At 41.7% G+C, this 20,868-nt stretch overlaps 1 protein-coding gene across 1 annotated transcript in view; it reads left to right on the forward strand.

Annotated features, from left to right (window-relative positions):
- The first annotated feature begins 657 nt into the window (after positions 1 to 657).
- Positions 658 to 20,868, forward strand: part of NUP93 (nucleoporin 93) — a 92,074-nt gene continuing 71,863 nt past the window's right edge. The window contains exons 1-2 of the mRNA XM_080937377.1: positions 658 to 721; positions 14,893 to 15,085. Of these exons, the coding sequence (XP_080793503.1) occupies positions 14,907 to 15,085 (179 nt within the window). The 5' untranslated portion in view covers positions 658 to 721; positions 14,893 to 14,906. The remainder of the gene's footprint in view (positions 722 to 14,892; positions 15,086 to 20,868) is intronic.

Below are 20,868 nucleotides of genomic sequence, written 5' to 3' on the forward strand. Positions count from 1 at the left end.
CCCAACATGGCCACACTGAAGTAATCTTCTTTCACCACTGCTTTTTTTCTCTAATTGGCCTACTGGGGCAGGTGGCTAGCCTAGCTTGCTTGTTCAGGCTGCCAAAACACAGGCTTTTCCCTTAAAAACTCCAAAACATGTTTTTGACTTCCACCTTTTAGTTAGAATGTCTCTTGAGAGAATCCTTCCCTAGCCATCCAACCATTTCTTCTTCAATCAGCTTGCTTTTCGGTTCTTAGCTTTCCTAATTACTCCTGCATTCATTCATTCACTATATTTTGTTTCTTTGGCCACGCTGAGAACTGCTTAAGGTCAGGGATCTCATCTGCTGTGGAAGTCACCGTGTCCCCAGCACCTAGAACAGGCCCAGGCACTTGACTGGAGCTCTACAGCAAGTAGCTGAGCTCTCTGGATTTGTCCAGCTGTGGGAACTGCGGAAATGCTTCCTTAAGTACTGTCAACTCCAACCGCATGGGCGGGAGCAGGGCGGAGCTCCCTTGACTTACTGGTAGCCTTAGCTCCGCCTCTGGCTCCGCCCCCGCCCCGCCCACATCCGTGTCCTCTCGCTGGTCTCCATAAAGATCATTTGGCGGCGCAACGCGCAGGGTCTTCTGGGAGCTGGCCGCCTCAGCGAATCAGGAAGCGCGGGCGAGCGGCGCGAGAAGCGGCGGCGGCGTAGTGAAGTATCCCGGGGCGGGCGGCGAGCAGGCGGCAGAGTCAGGTAAGGCGTGTGAGGCATGGGCGCCCACGCGGCCCGGATTCTGGGCCCGGCCAGAGTTCGGGGCCTGGCCTCGAAGCAGAACCCCGAGCCTAGCTGGAATCCCATCCCGCGTTCGTAGCCACGAGGCTCGTTCTTCCTTTCTTGCGTTAGGTGGGCACGCCGGCCGGCGACAGCTCAGCGAGTGCTGTGACTAGGCTCTTCTAAGCGTGGTCCTCCCCACTGGCGCGCTGTCGCCACGCCCACCCACGGATGCCAGGCGTCACCGGGCCTGGCTGCCCTCTATGGGTCGTGGGGGGCGTCCTTCTAGAGAATGGCTCTTCCGGGTGAAGGGAGGCGACCGAGCGAACCCCTGTCAACTCATCGGATAATCCATCAGGATGTTAATGGTTGCCACTCCGGTTGTCTCACCAGTTTCTGGGTACTCTGTATCCTATCTTATGTAAGGAATGCCCAGGTATATTGGGTCCCTTCTGAAATAAAATCACAGCATGCGGGGCATGGTGTCACTGTCAAAGCGAGTTGAAGCCAGCCTTGTCTACTTTAGACCCTGCCCCACCCCTACCTCCCTAGATGACTTTCTGCACAAACAAAGGTCAGCGCTTTAGTAATCATAACAGTAATGATAATAACAACAATAACAATAGTAATATTAATAACAGCAACAACAACAACAATATTAGCTCCCCAAGACTTTTAAATAATGTGACCCACACACTTTTAAGAGTCTGCTACCCCCATCTCTCACCTCTACCACTTCTGGACATGCTTTAGCTTCAGGGCTTTGTTCTTGAGGTTGGATGTCTGTTTTGCCTGCTCTCTTTCTTGGAGTCTTTACTAGAGGAGCATTTAGAGTGAATCTTTCCTCACTCCTTGTCTTCACTGTTTTAGTTTTTTTTTTTTTTTTTTTTTTTTTTTTTAGCATTTAGGTTTTACTATGTATTGTTTGTCTCCCCACTGTAGAACATGAGTGCCTAGTACCTAGGTCTGGCACACAATAAAGTAGGTGCTCAATAGATATCAAGTAAATGAATGTTAATGGTATCATCCTAGGCTTGTAAATGTGGTGATGAATGAGACAGGCTTGTTTCTTGGGAAGACATCACATACATAAACAATAAACATAACTATAAAACCCACGAGATATGAACTGTTAGAGCTGTGGTGAGTTTGGACTCTCTTTATCCTCTTTTCCTCTCTTTTCCTCCCTTCCTCCCTCCCTCCCTCTCACATGTGTGTTGGATGTCTTTTATGTATTTGGATATTTCTATGAGAGTGGTTCCCTGGAGCTAAGTTACAGACAGTTGTAAATCACTGATGTGGGTGCTGGGAACTGAACTGGGGTCCTCTAAAGAGCTGTACATTTTCTTAACTGCTGAGCCATCTCTAACTTCTGAGCCTATCAGGTAGTTGCATATAGAAGTGGGTGTATGTGACCAGAGTAAAAATCAGGAAGAGGGCTCAAATCTGTTATGGTCATTTGGTCATTTTAATTAGCAGATATGTTTTTTAGTTTGTTATGTGCCAGCCTTAGCTAAGATGTTCAGGATTCAGAGTTAAATATGTGTGAACCTTCTCCTACAGAAAGACATGTTTGAGAAGTGGTCACAATTACTCCACTAGGGAAGAATGTCTAGAAGGTTCAGTATAATTAGGGAGGGCTTTTGGGTAGGTTTAAGTGGCCCTCTGACTTGGCAGTATGCATAGGAGCTGCTGTGACTGGTGGGGATGTGTATACTTGACATATACAGGAGCATGAAGGGAGGAGACAGCAAAGCTTCCTAAGGAGTAGAGAACTGTCAGGGTATAGCTGGGGAAGGAAGGTGGGAAGAGTTGAAGATGGTGCATGGCACTGTCTGTTCTACAGAGCACCTCATGAAGCCAATCACAACCTGAGGTTGAAGGCGCCCCTGATGGGTTCAAAGTGAGTTATTTTGGAATGGCCTCTTTGGCCACAGGAAGAGTGGATTAGAAGGAATGGGAAGTTTTAGGTTGTTGAGGTAATCGGGAGGAAGGCATGAGGGTCAGAGCAGAGGAAAGGTGAAGGTGTGACTCGTGAGGTATGAGAAGTAAACTTGGAGATAGACTGGGCTCAGGGGAGAGGGAAGACAGATGATTTGTTAAATTGACTGTTAGGTGAACCCAAGATGAGGAACTAGAATTGTTGCTGGCACCCATAGATCAGTCAGGAGTAGCTATCAGATCAGATAGACAGCTAGAAATTATTGGTTTGGAGAAAGACAGAATTTAGAGATGCAGGAGTCTTTTTTTTTTTTAATGCCTTATATTATGGCCTTCTATAGCCAGCTATCCTCTGTTTCAAATAACCTAAGACTTGAAGTATTTTGTAGCTTTACACTTTGTGTGTGTTGTGGGCGCTGAGGTGCGTGCCCATGTGTTTGTGAATGTCAGAGGTCAGGAGGCTAGAGGTTAGTGTTGGGTGTTTTTGTCAGTTTTTGAGACAGCAACTCTCACTGAACCTGGAGCCTACTGATTGGCTAGACTGACTTACCAATGAGCCTGCCAAGATCTACCAGTCTCTCTCCATCCCTCCCTCAGTGTTGGTGTCAGATTGATGCCACCACATTCAGCTTTATACATTGGTACTAGGGGTTCAAACTCACACCCTCATGCTTGTGCTGAATGCACTTTTCCCAGTCACCACTCTCCTGTTTGTAAGGTCTATACAATTCTTTCCTTTTTTTTTTAAATACAATTTATTTTTTTTTTAAGATTTATTTATTTTTTTGTATTCGAGCACACTGTAGCTGTCAGACACACCGGAAGAGAGAGGACATCAGATTCCATTACAGATGGTTTCGAGCTACCATGTGGTTGCTGGGAATTGAACTCAGGACCTCTGGAAAAGCAGTTGGTGCTCTTAACTGCTGAGCCATCTCTCCAGCCCCCTGTTTGTAAAGTCTAGAGACCACTTTACACCTACTCCACCAATGCACTCAAATAGTAGCTTAATCTAACTCCAATACATAGTTGTTGACTACCAGAAAAACCTCAAACACTGCCAGAAATTTCTTTTCTGAATTCCTGTGCTGGTCTGTAAGGTTGACTAAAGGAGTAACCTCATCCCTCTCCCTCCAGTAATTTTCCAGCGTCTTTGGTGTATTAGTTACTTTTTGTTCATTGCACTAGGAATTCATGCAGTGAAAAAAAACACAATCTTGCCAGACTCAAGGACACTCTTAGAAGACCTAGTTTTGACATGCACTTGTCAGGGGATAAACTGTAGAAATGGTGGGACTCCTTTAGGTAGAGTGTCTTAGTAGCATCTTCTCAAAGGAGACCCCTGAGCAGAGACCTGATTTGAGTAAGGGGATAGGCCTTGCCCACATTTAGAGGACAAATGCTCTGTAGATGCAGAGTAAGTGGTTACTGCAGAGGACAGTGGTAGCTCTGAGAATAGCATATTTGAAGAAGCAACAGGAGGCCATATGGCTGAAGAACATAGTCATGGGGAAGAGTGGGAGCTGAAGGGGAGGGGTTGATTCATGGACAGATGATGATCTCAGCACACACAGACCTCATGCATGCTCCAGGACCTCCTGCCTCAGCTTTCTTGTTAGTTGGGATTACAGGTGAGCAATTACCATCACATTGGGCTGGACTTGAGTTTATAGCTAATGGGAATTATTGAAGGCCTAGCCTTTATGCCCACCTCCATATATAATATATACATTCTGAAAACTAAAGCTAGGCCCTTGAGCATACTAGGCAAACATTGTACCACTTAACTGCATTCCCACATTCCTAGTCTTTGTTTCCAAGGGCTAATTCCCACTACTAGGTAGAGAACATATGGCTAGCAGAGGGGTCAGTATAGGAACAGGAAGGCTACTGTGATCTTGGATGAGGCATATGTAAGTGGCTTGGAGTAGGGTGATAGTGGTAGAATAAACAGAAGTGGATTCATATAGGTATTTATGTATTTTAAGAATAAGTTAATTCATAGCAGGTGTCATGACAGGCTCTTGGAGGAAGTAGGGAACAGGGAGGGGCTTCTCATAGGCTCAACCCCTTAAAGGTCCTATCACCTCCAAACATTGCAACATTGGAGCAAACTATATAAATAAATCTTTTTTTTTAAAAAAAAGCTGAGGAGCTGGGTATGGTGTCTTTTGCTTTTAATCCCAGCACTCAGGAGTTTGAGGCAGGTGTATCTCTGAGTTTGAAGCCAACTTAGTCTACAAAGCAAGTCCAGGACAGCCAGAGGTACACAGGAAAAAAAAAAAGTTGTGTTAAAAAAAGAAAAAAGTGCTGAGGATCAAAATCAGGACACTGCTTGTTAGTTAGAGAGTTGTATCCCCAACCTTTCTTTTATTTTTTTTCTGGAGAGCAGACAAGCTTGTTTGCTTGCATGCTATCTATGGCTGCTGTCAAACTATAGTGGCTATACTGAGTTGTAACAGAGTCTGGCATAAAGCTTAAAACAGTCATTGCCTTTCCCTTGCTTCTAGGAGACAGACAGACCTTAGAGGGCTGCCTCTGAGGCCTTTCGTGCTTGCCTTTGATTGTCAGTTTTTGAGGCTCTGAAGACTCTGGTCTCTGGAAAGTGTTCTGGGAGTAACAAATTTGAAACAAGAGAACCACAGAGTTGTAGCCATGACTGGGATAGCCCAGTGGTCTTTTTTGCTTTTGAGAAAGTGTGCCATGTAGTTTAAGTTGGCCTCAAACTGTAGCTATATTAGTTACTTTTCTGGCTCCTATGATAAAATACTGTGACAAAAGCAATGTAAGGGGAGAAGGTGTATTTTGGCTCAAAGCTTGATGATCCATGAAGGGGAAGGCATGGTGGCAGGAACCTGAGGCCCATCAGTGCACCTGCTGTCAGGAAGAGTAATGAGCACTTGCACTGTGCTGGGTTTCTTCTTTTTATTTAGTCAGGGTCTCAGCCCAAGGAAATGCACCACCCATATTTAGGTTGGATCTTCCTACTTTAATTAACCCGCTGTAGGTAGTTCTTCACTGCCATCCCCAAACACTAACCCAATCTAGATGATCCCTCGAAGTATGTCCAGAAACTTCCATCCTAGATGACTATATATCTTTTCAAGTTGATAATCAATAGCCAAGGGTGCCTTTGAATTCCTTATCCAGCTGCCTCCAAATGCTTGGATTATAGGCATGTGCCAACCATGTTCTAGGCAGTAGTCTTTAAAGAACTTAGTGAACCTCCAATTTGAAAGTTGTCACAAGGCCTATTAGGTAAAAAGAATTACTTGTGGATGGTGTTTAAAAGCAGAAGGAGAGAAACCAATGAGCTAGTAATACAAGGAACAGGTGAGTACATTTTGATAGAACAAGCAGGAAAATCTAAGAGGCCACTTAGAATATCAAAGGTGCCATTTTATGAAGACACTGACTTAGAATGCTTTAGAAGCGCTTAGTAGTTGGAATTTTTAGATATCTATTCTTTTCTGGCTTGCTTGAATATTTAACATGGTTACTTTAAGAATGTGGAAATGACCATGTTTTGTTCATAATTAAAACACATGCTTTAGCCCGGTGGTGGTGGTGGCGTATGCCTATAGGATGAAATTAAAAGTGGAAGTTTTTTTCTTACCCAGCTGGCTCACAAAATAATTGAGACAGAGACCCATAGATTTATTCAACAAGCTTTAAGCACAGTAACTGAGTAGATATTCCTAATCCTTTATGCTTTCTAGCTACGTCCCAGCCACACGCCCTGAGTTACTTGCATTTAGTCTCTCCTTGGCCTGCTCTTCTGTAGCTGTGTCTTCATGGAGAGCTAACTCCCTTGGCAACTCCTCCTTATGCCCAAGCGACCATCTTCTTCTTCTGTCTTGTGGCTCTTCTTCTCCTGTACCCTCACCTGCCTCAAGGTGAACACTTTGTACCTTGATCTTTCTACCTTGATCTTCTCCCTCGGACCCCTGGCTGGGGTGTCCAGTCTTTCTGTTTCCTCTGCCCAGTCATTGGCTGTTCAACCTTTTATTAACCAGAGATAACTGAGGAACATTCTTTACACAACACTGGTCTGATCTCGGAGATCCTTCAATATTCATGTGTCTTGACTGTAATTAGATCTTGGGGCACAGAAATCACCATCTGAATGTACAGTTCACAGGATCAACCCTCAGTACAAGCTTTAGTTCCATCAGAGGCAGGTGGATCTCTGAGTTCAAGGCCAACTTCATCTACAGAGTAAGTTTGAAGACAGCCAAGGCTAAACAGAGAAATCCTGTCTCAAACCCCTCCTCAAAAAACAAACGAACAAACAAACAAAAAAAAAACCCTTCACATGTTTTAATAGCAGCTGAACTGAAATTACCTGGTTATATTTTCACTATTTTTATAATGAGTTCATTTTACTACATATGCAACTGTAGGGGTTATTTTAGTTAATTTTCTGTTTGTTGTGAACAAATAACCTGACAAGAAATGGTTTAAAGAGAGTTCATTCTGTGTCCTGGTTAGTTTTATATTAGTTTGCCAAAGCTACCGTCATCAGAGTTTCGGGGAAAAAAATGTCTCCATAAGATCAAGCTATAAGGAAGGTATTTTCTTAATTAGTGATTGATAGGAGAGAACCTGTTCTGTTGTGCGGGTGCCATCCCTGGTTTGGTGGTCCTAGGTTCTGTAAGAAAGCTGGCTGAGTAAACCATAGAGAACGAGCCATTAAGTTGTACCCCTCCATGGCCTCTGCATCAGCTCCTGCCTCCTGATTCCTGCTATGTTTAAGATCATGTTCTGGTTTCCTTCAGTGATTTACAGGGATCTGGAAATGTAAGCCAAACAAACTCTTTTCCTTCCCAACTTGCTTATGGTCGTGGTGTATCTTCACAGCAATAGAAACCCCAACTAAGATATTGGCTCCCTCTGACAGAACTGCATTCCATATCCAGGAAAGCAAGGTTACTGGAGCATTGCATTCACATCCAGGAAATGAGTGAATATAATCCAGGAAGTGAGGCTGGATTATAAAGCCTCAAGGCTTTGTCCTCAGTGAAGGTGAACAAGTTCCTTAACAAGAGCCACCAACCAGGCACCAAGTGTTCAAACACGTGGGCCTTTATTGGAGCATTTCACATTCAGACTACAAGTATTTGATCCACCTCATTGAGAGTGCTAATGCCCCTCCCCCCCTGTGGGGACCATGTTTAGACGTTGAATGACAGGTGAATGCAAAGCAGCATGAAGAAACAGAAGAGATTGTGGACATCAGTTATTTTCTTTAATTTTCTCAGCATCTACCAACCTACCAGCACCATTAACTCTCAAGGTTCAAAGAGTATATTCCAAAGGGACACCAGGGAACTCCAGACTTTTGAGCTTGAGAGTGGTTCAAACAAAGCACTTCTCACTTTTTATTAAGGCAAGCAAAGCAGGAGGTGACATTTACAGTTAGCTTAAGCAAATACAAGTACCATGAGGGAATACCCCTGGTGTTATGTCATGTCTACCATCTTTGGTCATGTGAAAAAAGCCAAGAATATTCCTCTAAGGCCTTTGCCTTTCTTAAAGAGATAATGTTGACATGCTAGGGTATGTTGTTTTTAAGTGCATTTATCAATCATAGTTTGTGGGATTTTTTTTTTTTTTTTTTTTGGGAAGGCTACCTTCTGGGAAGAACATTCTGCACTGTAGCTCATCCATAGTTCACAGGAAGTTTAGAGCTTTCTTAGAAAGGTTCCCAAGTATATTCTAGGTGGGGTAAAAGAGATCTAGATCATAGGATCATCGAAGTAAGAACATTATTTTTTTCTTTTTTGAGTCAGAGTCTTACTGTAACTCTGGTGGCCTATAACCCACCAGCCTAGCCTCAAACTCACAGAGATCTGCCTGTATCTGTCTTAGGAATTCTGGGCTTAAAGCTGTGCCCACAAAACTCAAAATGCTTTTATTATAGACAGAGCCACACTAAGTAGAAGCCTATACTGGCATTGTACTCACTGTCCTGCCTTAGTCTCCCTAGTTCTGGATTACAGGTATACCTTGCTACTTTAGTCCTTCCAATTTTAATTTTAATAGTTTTAAAGATCTGTCTGCCATTCTGTCTATCTGGCAATCCATCCATTCATTTATAGTTTTTTTGAGACAGGGTTTCTCTGTAGACCAGTCTGGCATCAGGGATCCATCTGCTTCTGCCTCCTGAGCCCTGGGACTAAAGGCCACTACACCTGGCACAATTTATTTATTTGATTTGTCCCCCCCCCCACTTTCTCACTTTCTTGCTTTCTCGATCTCTCTTTGTGTGTGTGTGTGTGTGTGTGTGTGTGTGTGTGCACTCGCACACATGCGCCCATGTGGGCCAGAAGAGGATGTCAGATTTCCTAGAGCTGTAGTTACAGGCAGTTGTTGGCTGCCCAACAAGAGTCCTGGGAAACAAACTCAGATCCTCCACAAGAGCAGTGAGTTCTCTTACTCACAGAGCCATTTCTTTAGTCTCACATGTTAACCTTTCAGAATAGTATCTTACAGCTTGGCCTTGAAATTCAGCTGAAACTGGGGAGGAGTGCTCCAGTAGTAGAAATGAAGTGATAGGTTAATTTAGGTCAGGAATGTGCCAGTAACATATGCAGTAACATATAGGTGGCCCTAGAAACATGAATTGAGAACCTTCTTCAAATTAAGAGCCCTATTTTGAACACTGTATTTTATATAAATTGAGCATATTTTATATGTTTTAATTTGCACACGGTTTTAAGAACTATTTCACAGTTGTGTACTAGACACTCCAACTAAGTAGTTTGAAATCATCTGAGATTTAACATAAGTTTTCAAAAATAGGGTAGTTTCCTTGACCTCTTTATCTAGAATTTTCAAAGGTTTTTACAATACATACCTGTAGTAAACTCTGTAAACTATGGAGTCAACTATTTGACTAATATTGGTTGATTTGAGTTATTCAAATTTTTTTCAGTTGCTCATGCCTGTTTCCTGTCCAATAATCCAAATCAGGTTGCCATACAACTTCTGTTCTTTGAGTTGCTTATATACATCAAGATTTTTCTTTTTCTCTCTTTTTCTTTTAGATTTTTTAAATTGGATATATTTTATTTACATTTCAAATGTTATCCCCTTTCCCGGATTCCCCTCCATAACCCTCCCCATCCCATCCCCTGCTCTCCCTGCTTCTATGAGGGTCCCCCCACACTACCTCCCACCTCCTCACCCTGACATTCCCCTACACTGGGGCATCGAACCTTGGCAGGATCAAGGGCTTCTCTTCCCATTGATGCCCAACAAGGGCATCCTCTGCTATATATGCAGCTGGAGTCATGGGTCCATCCATTTATACTATTTGGATAGTGGTTTAGTCCCTGGGAGCTCTGGTTGGTTGGTATTATTGTTCTTAAGGAGTTACAAACCCCTTCAGCTCCTTCAATCCTTTCTCTAGTTCCTCCATTTGGGACCCCGTTCTCAGTCCAATGGTTGGCTATGAGTATTTGTCATGATCTGGCAGAGCCTCTCAGGAGACAGCTATATCAGGCTCCTGTCAGCATGTACTTCTTGGCATCAGCAATATTGTCTGGGTTTGGTGGCTCTATATGGGCTGGATCTCCAGGTGGGATAGTCTCTGGATGGCCTTTCCTTCAGTCTCTGCTTCAAACATTGTCTCCATATTTCCTCCTGTAAATATTTTTGTTCCCCCTTCTAAGAAGGACTGAAGCATCTGCACTTTGGTCTTCCTTCTTCTTGAACTTAATGTGGTCTGTGAATTGTATCTTGGGTAATCAGAGCTTTTGGGCTAATATTCACTTATCAGTGAGTACCTACCATGTGTAGTTTTTTGTGATTGGGTTACCTCACTCAGGATGATATTTTCTGGTTCCATCCATTTGCCTAAGAATTTCATGAAGTCATTGTTTTTAATAGCTGAGTAGTTCTCCATTGCATAAATGTAGCACATTTTCTGTATTGATTCCTCTGTTGAAGGACATCTGGATTCTTTCCAGCTTCTGGCTATTATAAATAAGGCTGCTCTGAACGTAGTGGAGCCTTATTTATAATAAGTGTGACTGGTGTGAGGTGGGATCTCAGGGTTGTTTTGATTTGCATTTCCCTGATGACTAAACATTTCTTAGCCATTTGATATTCCTTAGTTAAGAATTCTTTATTTAGCTCTGTCCCCCATTTTTTAATAGAGTTATTTGATTCTCTGGAGTCTTACTTCTTGAGTTCTTTGTATATATTGGATATTAGCCATCTATCAGATGTAGGATTGGCAAAGATATTTTCCCATTCTGTTGGTTGCTGTTTTGTCCTAATGACAGTGTTCTTTGCCTTAAAAGCTTTGAAATTTTATGAGATCCCATTTGTCGTGTTCAGGAAAATTTCCCCAGTGCCCATGCGTTCAAGGCTCTTCCCCACTTTCTCTTCTATTAGCTTGAGTGTATCTGGTTTTATGTGGAGGTCCTTGATCCACTTGGACTTGAGCTTTGTACAGGGTGGTAAGAATGGATTGATTTGCATTCTTCTACATGCTGACCGCCAGTTGGACTAGAACCATTTGTTGATATTGCTGTCTTTTTTTTCCACTGGATGATTTTTTTCCTCCTTTGTCAAAGATCAAGTGACCATAGGTGTGTGGGTTCATTTCTGAATCTTCATTCTATTCCATTGATCTACTTTTCTGTCTCTGTACCAATACCATACAGTTTTTATCACTATTGTTCTATAATACAGCTTGAGGTCAGGGGTAGTGATTCCATCACAAGTTCTTTTATTGTTGAGAATAGCTTTCCGATATCCTGGATTTTTTGTTATTGCAAATGAATTTGTAAATTGCTCTTTCTAACTCTATGAAGAATTGAGTTGGAATTTTTGATGGGGATTGCATTGAATCTGTAGATTGCTTTTGTCAAGATGGCCATTTTTACTATATTAATCCTGCCAATCCACGAGCATGGGAGATGTTTCCATGTTCTGAGTTCTTTGATTTCTTTCTTCAGAGACTTGAAGTTCTTGTCATACAGACAGATCTTGCTTAGGATCACTCCAAGGTATTTTATATTATTTGTGGCTATTGTAAAGGGTATAATTTTCCTAATTTCTTTTTCAGCCTGTTTATCCTTTGAGTAGAGGAAGGCTACTGATTTGTTTGAGTTAATTTTATATCCAGCCACTTTGCTGAAGTTGTTTATCAGCTGTAGGAGTTTTCTGGTGGAATTTTTGGGGTCACTTAAGTATACTATCATGTCATCTGCAAATAGTGATATTTTGACTTCTTCCTTTCCAATTTGTATCCCTTTGATCTCCTTTTGTTGTCTAATTGCTCTGGCTAGGACTTCAGTTACTCTATTGAATAGATAGGGGGAGAGTGGGCAGCCTTGTCTAGTCTCTGATTTTAGTGGGGTTGCTTCAAGTTTCTCTCCATTTAGTTTGATGTTGGCTATTATTGGTTTGTTGTATATTGCTTTACTTGTTTAGGTATGGGTCTTGAATTCCTGGTCTTTCTAAGACTTTTAACACGAAAGGGTGTTGAATTTTGTCAAATGCTTTCTTAGCATCTAATGAGATAATCATGTGGTTTATTTTCTTTGAGTTTGTTTATATAGTGTATTGTGTTGATGGATTTCCATTTATTGAACCATACCTGTATCCCTGGGATGAAGCCTACTTGATCATGGTGGATGATCGTTTTGATGTGTTCTTGGATTCAGTTTGCAAGAATTTTATTGAGTATTTTTACATCGATATTCATAAGGGAAATTGGTCTGAAGTTTTCTTTCTTTGTTGGGTCTTTGTGTGGTTTAGGTATAAGTGTAATTGTGGCTTCATAAAAGGAATTGGGTAGTGTTCCTTCTGTTTCTGTTTTGTGGAATAGTTTGAAGAGTTTTGGTATTAGGTCTTTATGGTCTGATAGAATTCTGTACTAAATCCTGGGCTTTTTTTGGTTGGAAGACTTTTGATGACTGCTTCTATTTCTTTAGGGGTTTTGGGACTGTTTAGGATGGTTTATCTGATCCTGATTTAACTTTGGTACCTGGTATCTGTCTAGAAAATTGTTCATTTCATCCAGGTTTTCCAGTTTTGTTGAGTATAGACCTTAGTAGTAGGATCTAATGAAGGAAAATTTTAAAATTTCTTCAATTTCTGTTGTTATTTCTCCCTTTTTATTTCTGATTTTGTTAATTTGAATGCTGTCTCTGTACCCTCTAGTTAGTCTGGCTAAGGGTTTAATCTATTGTCTTAGTTGGGGTTTCTATTCCTGCACAAAACATCATGACCAAGAAACAAGTTGGGGAGGAAAGAGATTATTCAGCTTATACTTCCATATTGCTGTTCATCACCAAGGGAAGTCAGGACTGGAACTTAAGCAGGTCAGGAAGCAGGAGCTGATGTAGAGGCCATGGAGGGATGTTACTTACTGGTTTGCTCAGCCTGCTTTCTTATAGAACCCAGGTCTACCAGCCCAGGGATGGCACCACCCACAATGGGCTGAGCCCTCCCCACCTTGATCACTAGTTGAGAAAATGCCTTACAGTTGGATCTCATGGAAGCATTTCCTCAGCTGAGGCTCCTTTCTCTTTGATAACTCCAGCTTGTGTCAAATTGACACAAAACCAGCCAGTACATCTATCTTGTTGATTTTTCTCAAAGAACTAGCTCCTGGTTTTGTTGATCCTTGTGTAGTTCTTTTTGTTCTACTTGGTTGATTTCAGCCTGAGTTTGATTATTTCCTGCTCTCTACTCTTGGGTGTATTTGCTTCTTTTTGTTCTAGAGCTTTTAGGTGTGCTGTCAAGCTGCTAGTGTAATGCTCTTTCCAGTTTCTTTTTTGGAGGCACTCAGAGCTATTAGCACTTCCTTAAGAAAGTAAAATATTTTTATTTTATGTGTGTTTTACCTGTATATGTGTCTGTGCTCCACATGCATGCAATGCCCTCAGGCCAGAAGAGTGTGTCAGATCTGCACCTGGAGTTGGTTGTGGGCTGACATGTGGATGATGGGAATTAAGCCCAGGTCCTCTGCAAGAGCAGTCACTGCTCTTAACCACCGAACATCTGCCTCTCCAACTCCTCTCTTTCCTTTTAAACATTTATTTAAACAGTATGTGTGCTTGTATGTATGTGTGGAATCATGCCACACCACATGTGGAGGTCAAAGGAAAACTTGCCAGAATTGTTTTTGGAGTGAGTTTTTCTTCCACCATATGGCCTCAGGAATTGAATGTTGGTCGCAATAGCAGATGTTTCCCCATGAGTTCAGCCTAAATCAGTTGTTAGAGAAACAGGTGGCCTTATTAATTATGTTCATGGGCTAAAAGATCGTTATCATTTATATAAATATAATTACCATTAGTTGCATTACCAAGTCAGATATTACTTCAGTAGCCTTAGAAGAACGTGTAAATCAAGTCTAGAGTGTGTATAATAAAAATGAATGTCTTCTATGCTCAAGAAGACATGGTTGTGTTAGAATAAAGCAAGACTGGGTTTAGTTAGAAGACACTTAGTGTTTCTCTGATCTCAGTTCAGCCAGATCACTGCAGGACCTATGTGGGCACATAACTGAGTTCCGTGGTCTAGAGTTACCACTGAAAATCCTGATGGAAGGCCTTAGGCTGCAGTAGTGCCTTCATGTTCTTTTCTTTGGGGTGCAGCATATTTCAAGACAGGGTCTCACTGTGTGGCCCTGGCTGTCCTGGAACTCACTCTATTAACCGGGCTAACCTCAAACTCAGAGAGATCTTCCTTCATTTGCCTGGGGAATGCTGAGATTCAAGGCATGTACCATCAGGGCCCTACGGCAATCCCTTTTTAATGGGGGCATTCTTCAGGTGGAGGGGTGGTGATGCCCTTTTCTCTCAAGATAAATATGGAGAGATTGGAGGTATAGAGGGATTTTCTTTAGGCTTCCTGGAGCTTGCCACAATGGCTTTTATTTCCTTTTCTGTGTTGGGTCTGCAGGAAAAGGCAGGAATTCTAGCCTGTGGCTTAATATGCATGCATTTGTTCTGGTAGTGAAATCAATCTTGGGGCTGTCAATATTCACAGAAATGATCTGTTCACAGCCTGACTCATTTTCTCTGTCAGGCTTGTTCTTGGGCTATATTCAGGAACAAGTCTTGCTTGTTGATAAACTGTCCCCTTTCAGTTTACAAAAAGTCCTGGAGTTTTATTATCTTGTAACAAATTGAAGTAAAGATGAAGCCTCCCTCCCCCTTGACTTGGGTCTTTTTTCTTTCATGTAGCATCTGCATCTCCAATGGATACTGAGGGGTTTGGTGAGCTCCTTCAGCAAGCTGAACAGCTTGCTGCTGAGACTGAAGGCATCTCTGAGCTTCCACATGTAGAACGAAATTTACAGGAGATCCAGCAAGCGGGTGAGCGCCTTCGTTCCCGTACCCTCACACGCACATCCCAGGAGACAGCAGATGTTAAAGCGTGAGTACCCATGGGGAAGTGCTGTTGGACTGGGTAGTTTGGGGGCAGATCAGTCTCATCTGTGACAGTCACAAGCCAGATAGTCAGGACCTCAGAGTTATAAACAGATCAGCAAACCTTGCTTTGTTTCTGTGCCTCTCTTTTTTTAGGGTTTTAGAGTTCCAGTCTATTTGTCTGACCAAGCTGAGAACCTGTATCATAGGATGGGGGAGCTCTGTTCTGTAGTTCCTGCTTGGGTTTGTGAGCTATTGAGTCATAAATGGCCCTTGTAAGTGTGTTACTAGATATGGGTCATGCACATAAGTGCTACCCAAAGCCAGAAAGCACTCAGCGGTGAACAGAGTTTTAAGGGTAATTGGAAAAAATTGATGATTGGTCAGTAAGGAGAAGCTATCCAAGTGAGGAATGATTCTGTCTGCTTATTGTTGGTGACCTCAGAGGCTGCCTCTGAAAGGCCTTGAAATATAGTGCTCTCCAGCTGATTGTAGAAACAGAAATGTGGGCCAGCCCCAGGAGAACAAGGCTTTGAGGAAAAATGCTGATTAACAGGCCTGAGCAGGATCCTTACAGAGGATCTTAGTTGGGTAAAACACAAACCCAACAAAAAAATCAAAACCAAACTGCTTTCTGTGAAAAATATAATTGAATGGTTATTTACTGTGTATCAGAAACTTCCTCATGCATTGTCTTTGCTTAGTCATTATGGCCAGCATCAAGACAGTGATCTATATATTCTAATAGAAGAACAAAGGTTCAGGGAGGGGCCAGTACCTTTCTCAGTATACAGAAGGTGAGTGGTGAGCCAAGATTCAAACCAAGTAAGGCTGACTCCAGCACCAGTGTTACTGTATTTCTGAAAGGGTCCTGGAGAAAGAGAGGAAGGGAGATCTACTACTGAGATTTTGTTGGGTCCAGAAAGTCGCTAGGATTCTGTGTAATTAAGGAAAATGTCTTCATTCTGTGAACTTGAGAAAGACTGGTGTTAATTCAAGGGTATTGTCTGTTTTAGGTACTTGGTAAATGTCAGAGTAGTGTGGGAAGGCTGCATTCTGCTTCTAAGTGATGGTGAAAAAGTGAGCGTTTAGCTGCCCCATGCAGTCAGTAGTATGCTATGGACAACCCTTGGTTGCCTTAGAACTTGCTGTGTGTACCAGACTGGCCTCGAACTTATAGATATCAGCCTGCCTCTGCTTCTCCAGTGCTGGGGTAAAAGGCGTTTGCTACACTGCCTGTATCTTGTTTTTGTCTTTTTAAACTATCCAGCCTTGTAGCTGCCAATAGCTGACCTACAGTGGTCCCCAACACCCTGTAGATATTTCTGCTAATTTGCCTTCCTTGTAGGCCCCAAACTTCTGTTTCTGGCTGCCTACAGTTTCCTTGATTTTAAGCAGACAGCTTTTGCTTGTGCAAGGATGCCGAAGGAGGAAAAGGCCATGGATACCCACTGAGTTGCTATAGTTATAATTTAATTGCATCAGCTTTACAGCCCATTAAGTGCAAAAAGGGAAGATGTTTTCTTGGTAACAATTATCAGTCATATTCTGTTTCTTGTAAATTTCCATTCTTCCCCATCCCTTCTACCTTAAGTTCATTATTTTAGGGAGGCTGGGAATTGGAACATTGAAAGACTGGATAGAGGGTGGGGCAGGTATTTAAAAAGAAACCAGAGTCTGATGACTGTATTTTTCCATTTTCTTGATAGGCAGAGACACAAAGTATGATGTGGTGGATATTTTAGTGCGTGCTGGATAAGGGCAGAGAAGAGAACTGAATAGGACTTAATGAAATTTTTAATTTTAATTTTTAAAATGTTATTCTATGTGTATAGGTGTTTTGCCTGTACTACATGCATTTTTATTTTTAAGAGAACAGATTTTTTTTTTTAATGCAGTCTTACTGTTTCCAGCTGGCCTAAAACATGCCACTCTCCTCCCTTGGCCTACTGAATAGCTAGGGTTACAGGTGTGTGCCAACGCTTCTAGCTGTCGGGAACAAATTTGATAGCAATTTTGTATGTGTACTTGATCTTTTAAAATTTTGGATTTTTCTCCCCTACCATACATAAAGAGTATGACTGGCATCTATAAAGCAGGGGTTTGAAGACTGTGCCCATGAGCCCACTGCCTACTACATCTTATGGGAACATCGCCACATTTACTTGTTTTATATATTTTATATACTGTCTGTGTAACTTTTTTTTTTTGCCACAGATTATATGGCAAACTGAAAATTAATGTTTACTGTTCATTTCTTATAGAAAAATCTCATGAGCTCCTTGTGTGAGCGATAGAGTAAATAAACACTCACGTGTATATTTCCATTAAAATACAGAATATTATCAGTGTCTGTGATTGGCCATCATCACTTGTCTGCCCACATTTCTCAGCAGAAGTAGGTCAGTGGATTTTTCCATTAAAACAGAAGCCAAACAACCTACAGATGTACAAAGAAAAAGATAGTGACCACTCTCTTGCCCTAACTTTATCCTATAAGTTAACTAATGTCATTAATTTGTGTAATTTTTTACAGTTTTCTCCATATCATGCGGAGCATATCTAACAGAATTTGGCCAAAGCTGCATAGTAAATAATCATTTGCTTTGATAATTTTACTAAGCTGTCTTTTTGGCCACTCTGTGTTTGGTACAGTGTCATTGTTAATGCGAAATCAGCCCTGTAAAAGCACCTTCATCTCCACTCTCTAAGGAAGGTCAGGCAGTAATGGACAAGTAGAGTTATATTCAATTGGGTCAATAAAAATCCCTTTTGGCATGGGCTGGAGAGATGGCTCAGCAGTTAAAAGCACTGGCTGTTCTTCAAGAGGACCCGAGTTCAATTCCCAGCAACCACATGACACACAACTGTCTGTAACTTCAGTTCTAGGAGATCTAACACTCTCATACAGACACACATGTAGGCAAAACAACCAGTGCATATAAAACAAAAAATAAATTAATTTAAAAATCTCTCTTGGCATTTGTCATAAGGTAATTTCTGTTCTCAGAGAATTGTTAGTCACCCTCCTGACTTATTGTGAAAGCTTGAGAACTGGGAGAGGTAGGGATTGATGTTCATGTTTGAAATGTTACTTAAAAGTTTTTTTATGAGTGAATTGTAGATGTAGTTTGAATTCTTTTGCTTCTTTTTCCTAAACCTTGTATGTACTGGAAACAACTTTTACGTCTTTTACTCTTTTGGGTCTCTGGAATGTGACTCCAGCTTCTGTGGCTTTCTGATTGTGGGATTGTTTGTCTACACTGTTAGGATTTAGGCTGATAGAAGGCAAGGGCCTTCCTTCAGAGCTGAATGTTGGGTTAGAGGTGTAGCTTTGTGGTAGAACTCCTGCCCATCCTATGAAAAGTTTCTGGTATAACCATCTCTATCTAGAGATCTTTCTCTGTCCTTCCCTCTTCTTCACCAGTATTTCTGCATAGCCAACATGTAAGCTATGTGACTTAGTTCTTGTAGATGCCTCTTAGATGGGCATTCTCCTCTAATTTCAATAATCACACTATTTATGTTGCCTAGGCTAGCCTGTAACTAAATATGTATATGTAATTTAAGTTTGCCTGGAATTCTTGCTTCCTTATCTTAGCCTCTCCTGGGCTAGGATTATAAGCCAGGACTGCCACCCCTGGCTAAAGAGCTGACTTTTCAATCCTGGGGTTTTTTATTCTAGCATATGTCAAAGTTATTTGGACACTGGATGTGCTTTCACATGTTACTGGTGAAGATGTAGTGCTGTGATACTTAAGTAGGAAGTCGCTATTAACATTGATCTAGTAATTCTGTTTTTAGGGATCCATCTTAAAGACCTAGTAACAGAAATATGAAATGTCTGTGCATAAAGGGTCATTGTGGCATTATTTGACATTGTAGAAGTAGGAACTCATAAATGTCTGTCTTAAGGATACTAGCTGAATAGATGTGCATGGTTTGTATACTTGGATACTTTATAGTAGTACCAAAGAATAATCATATATACCATATGGAGTGACTCGAGGACAGGTTATTAAGTAAACATTTCAAGGTAGAGAAAAGTGTCTAAAGTCCTGGACTGAAATGTAGTTCAGTAGTAGCATGCATGGCTAGCATATGAAGTTCCTGCATTGGTCCCTAGTATAACAACATCAACCACAAAAGGGTCGGTGGGGTAGGTATGTAGTGGTTTTTTTTCTTCTATTTAAGAAAGCAGATAAAAGACATCCTATGTTAGTTGCTTGAGAGGGTTAATATTAAGGTATCACCCATGTTGATCTATACATTCAACAAAAACTCTGTTAAAATCCCAGCATCCAAGCCTGGAGAGACAGTTCAGTGGTTAAGAGCACTGGCTGCTCTTTTGAGGACCTGGGTTCAGTTCCCAACAACTATATGGTAACTCACAACCATCTGTTAACTGCATTTCTAGAGAATCTGGTGCCCTCTTTTGCCTCCACTGGCACTATAAATGCACAAGGTACACAAACATTTGCAAGCAAAATACCAACATACATTGAAAAAAAATAGACATTAACAAAAACAACAACTAGCCCTTTTTGCTGAAATTAATGGACTGATCCAAAATACAAGAGCTCTTGCAGAATGCCATCATCTCACATGCTGAAACCTTGAAATCCAAAGCTCTGCAAACTGTAATTCTGGTGGTCAGAAAGGCTTCAGCATGGGAGGGTACAAGGATGGGCTCTGCAGAAAGGACTGGTCATGCAGTGATAATGGAAACGTCACCTAAAAAAGTCACTGCCCGTCAGCATGCACATTCCTTCCAGATGATGAGAGTCCAGGAGGTTTTAATAAATGAAAGCCACATTTTCCTGAAGTACCCAGCAGCTGCTGTTGCCTCAAAAATAACCACGTGCACAGTACGACGAAAGGTACTTAGGCAATGGTGCTGGTTTGATTGCTGATATTATTTCTGCCAAATTTTGTGGTTTTGTACGACCGTGGCACAGATTGGACTTAAATCTGTATTCAGATCAACACAAGCATGGAAGACATAATAGGGTGTGCTTATGTTGATATATATCAAGAGTACATTTTAAAAACTAGCAGAAAAAGAAGGTTCTCCATCATGCTGTTTTATATGACTGCAGTTACAAAGCTGCAGTACACGGCTACACAGAGAAACCATGTCTCAAGCAAACAACAAACATAGCTGGGTATGCCAACTGCCAATCATAATGATACATGAATAAAAGACTTTTATTGGATATTTGTGTATTGAACTCAGGGCTTTATATCCTTATACAGTTTGCCTTTTTTATCTATTTATGAACAAGGTTTCCCTTACAACTTTTGTCCTTATGGTTGATCTTAGTCACTGTTTTATTGCTGTGAGCAGATACCATGACCAAGGCAACTCTCTCTTCTCTCAACCCCAAGAGTTTTTCTGTGTAGCCTTGGCTGTCTTGAAACTTTCTCTAGACCAGGCTGGCCTTGAACTCAGAAATCTACTTGCCTCTGCCTCAGATCGTGAAATCAAGGTGTGCACCACCACACCCAACCTGACAAAGCAATTCTTTTATAAAAGAGAACATTTAACTGGAGGCTGGCTTACAGTTTTAGAGGCTGAGTCCTTAATGTCGCGATGGGAGCAGCATAGCACTGGAGAAACAGCTGAGCGCTTTACATTCATGATCCCAAAGCTAGGCAGAGGGAAAGGACTTGGTCAGTGTGAACGTCTCAAAGCCACCCTCAGTGACACACTTCCTTCACCAAGACTACAACTCCTAATCCTTTTCAAATAGTGCCATCCCATAATGACTAAGCATTCAGTATGAACCT

This window comes from Micromys minutus (genome assembly GCF_963924665.1).
Source record: "Micromys minutus genome assembly, chromosome: 24".
Classification (NCBI taxonomy): Eukaryota; Metazoa; Chordata; class Mammalia; order Rodentia; family Muridae; genus Micromys; species Micromys minutus.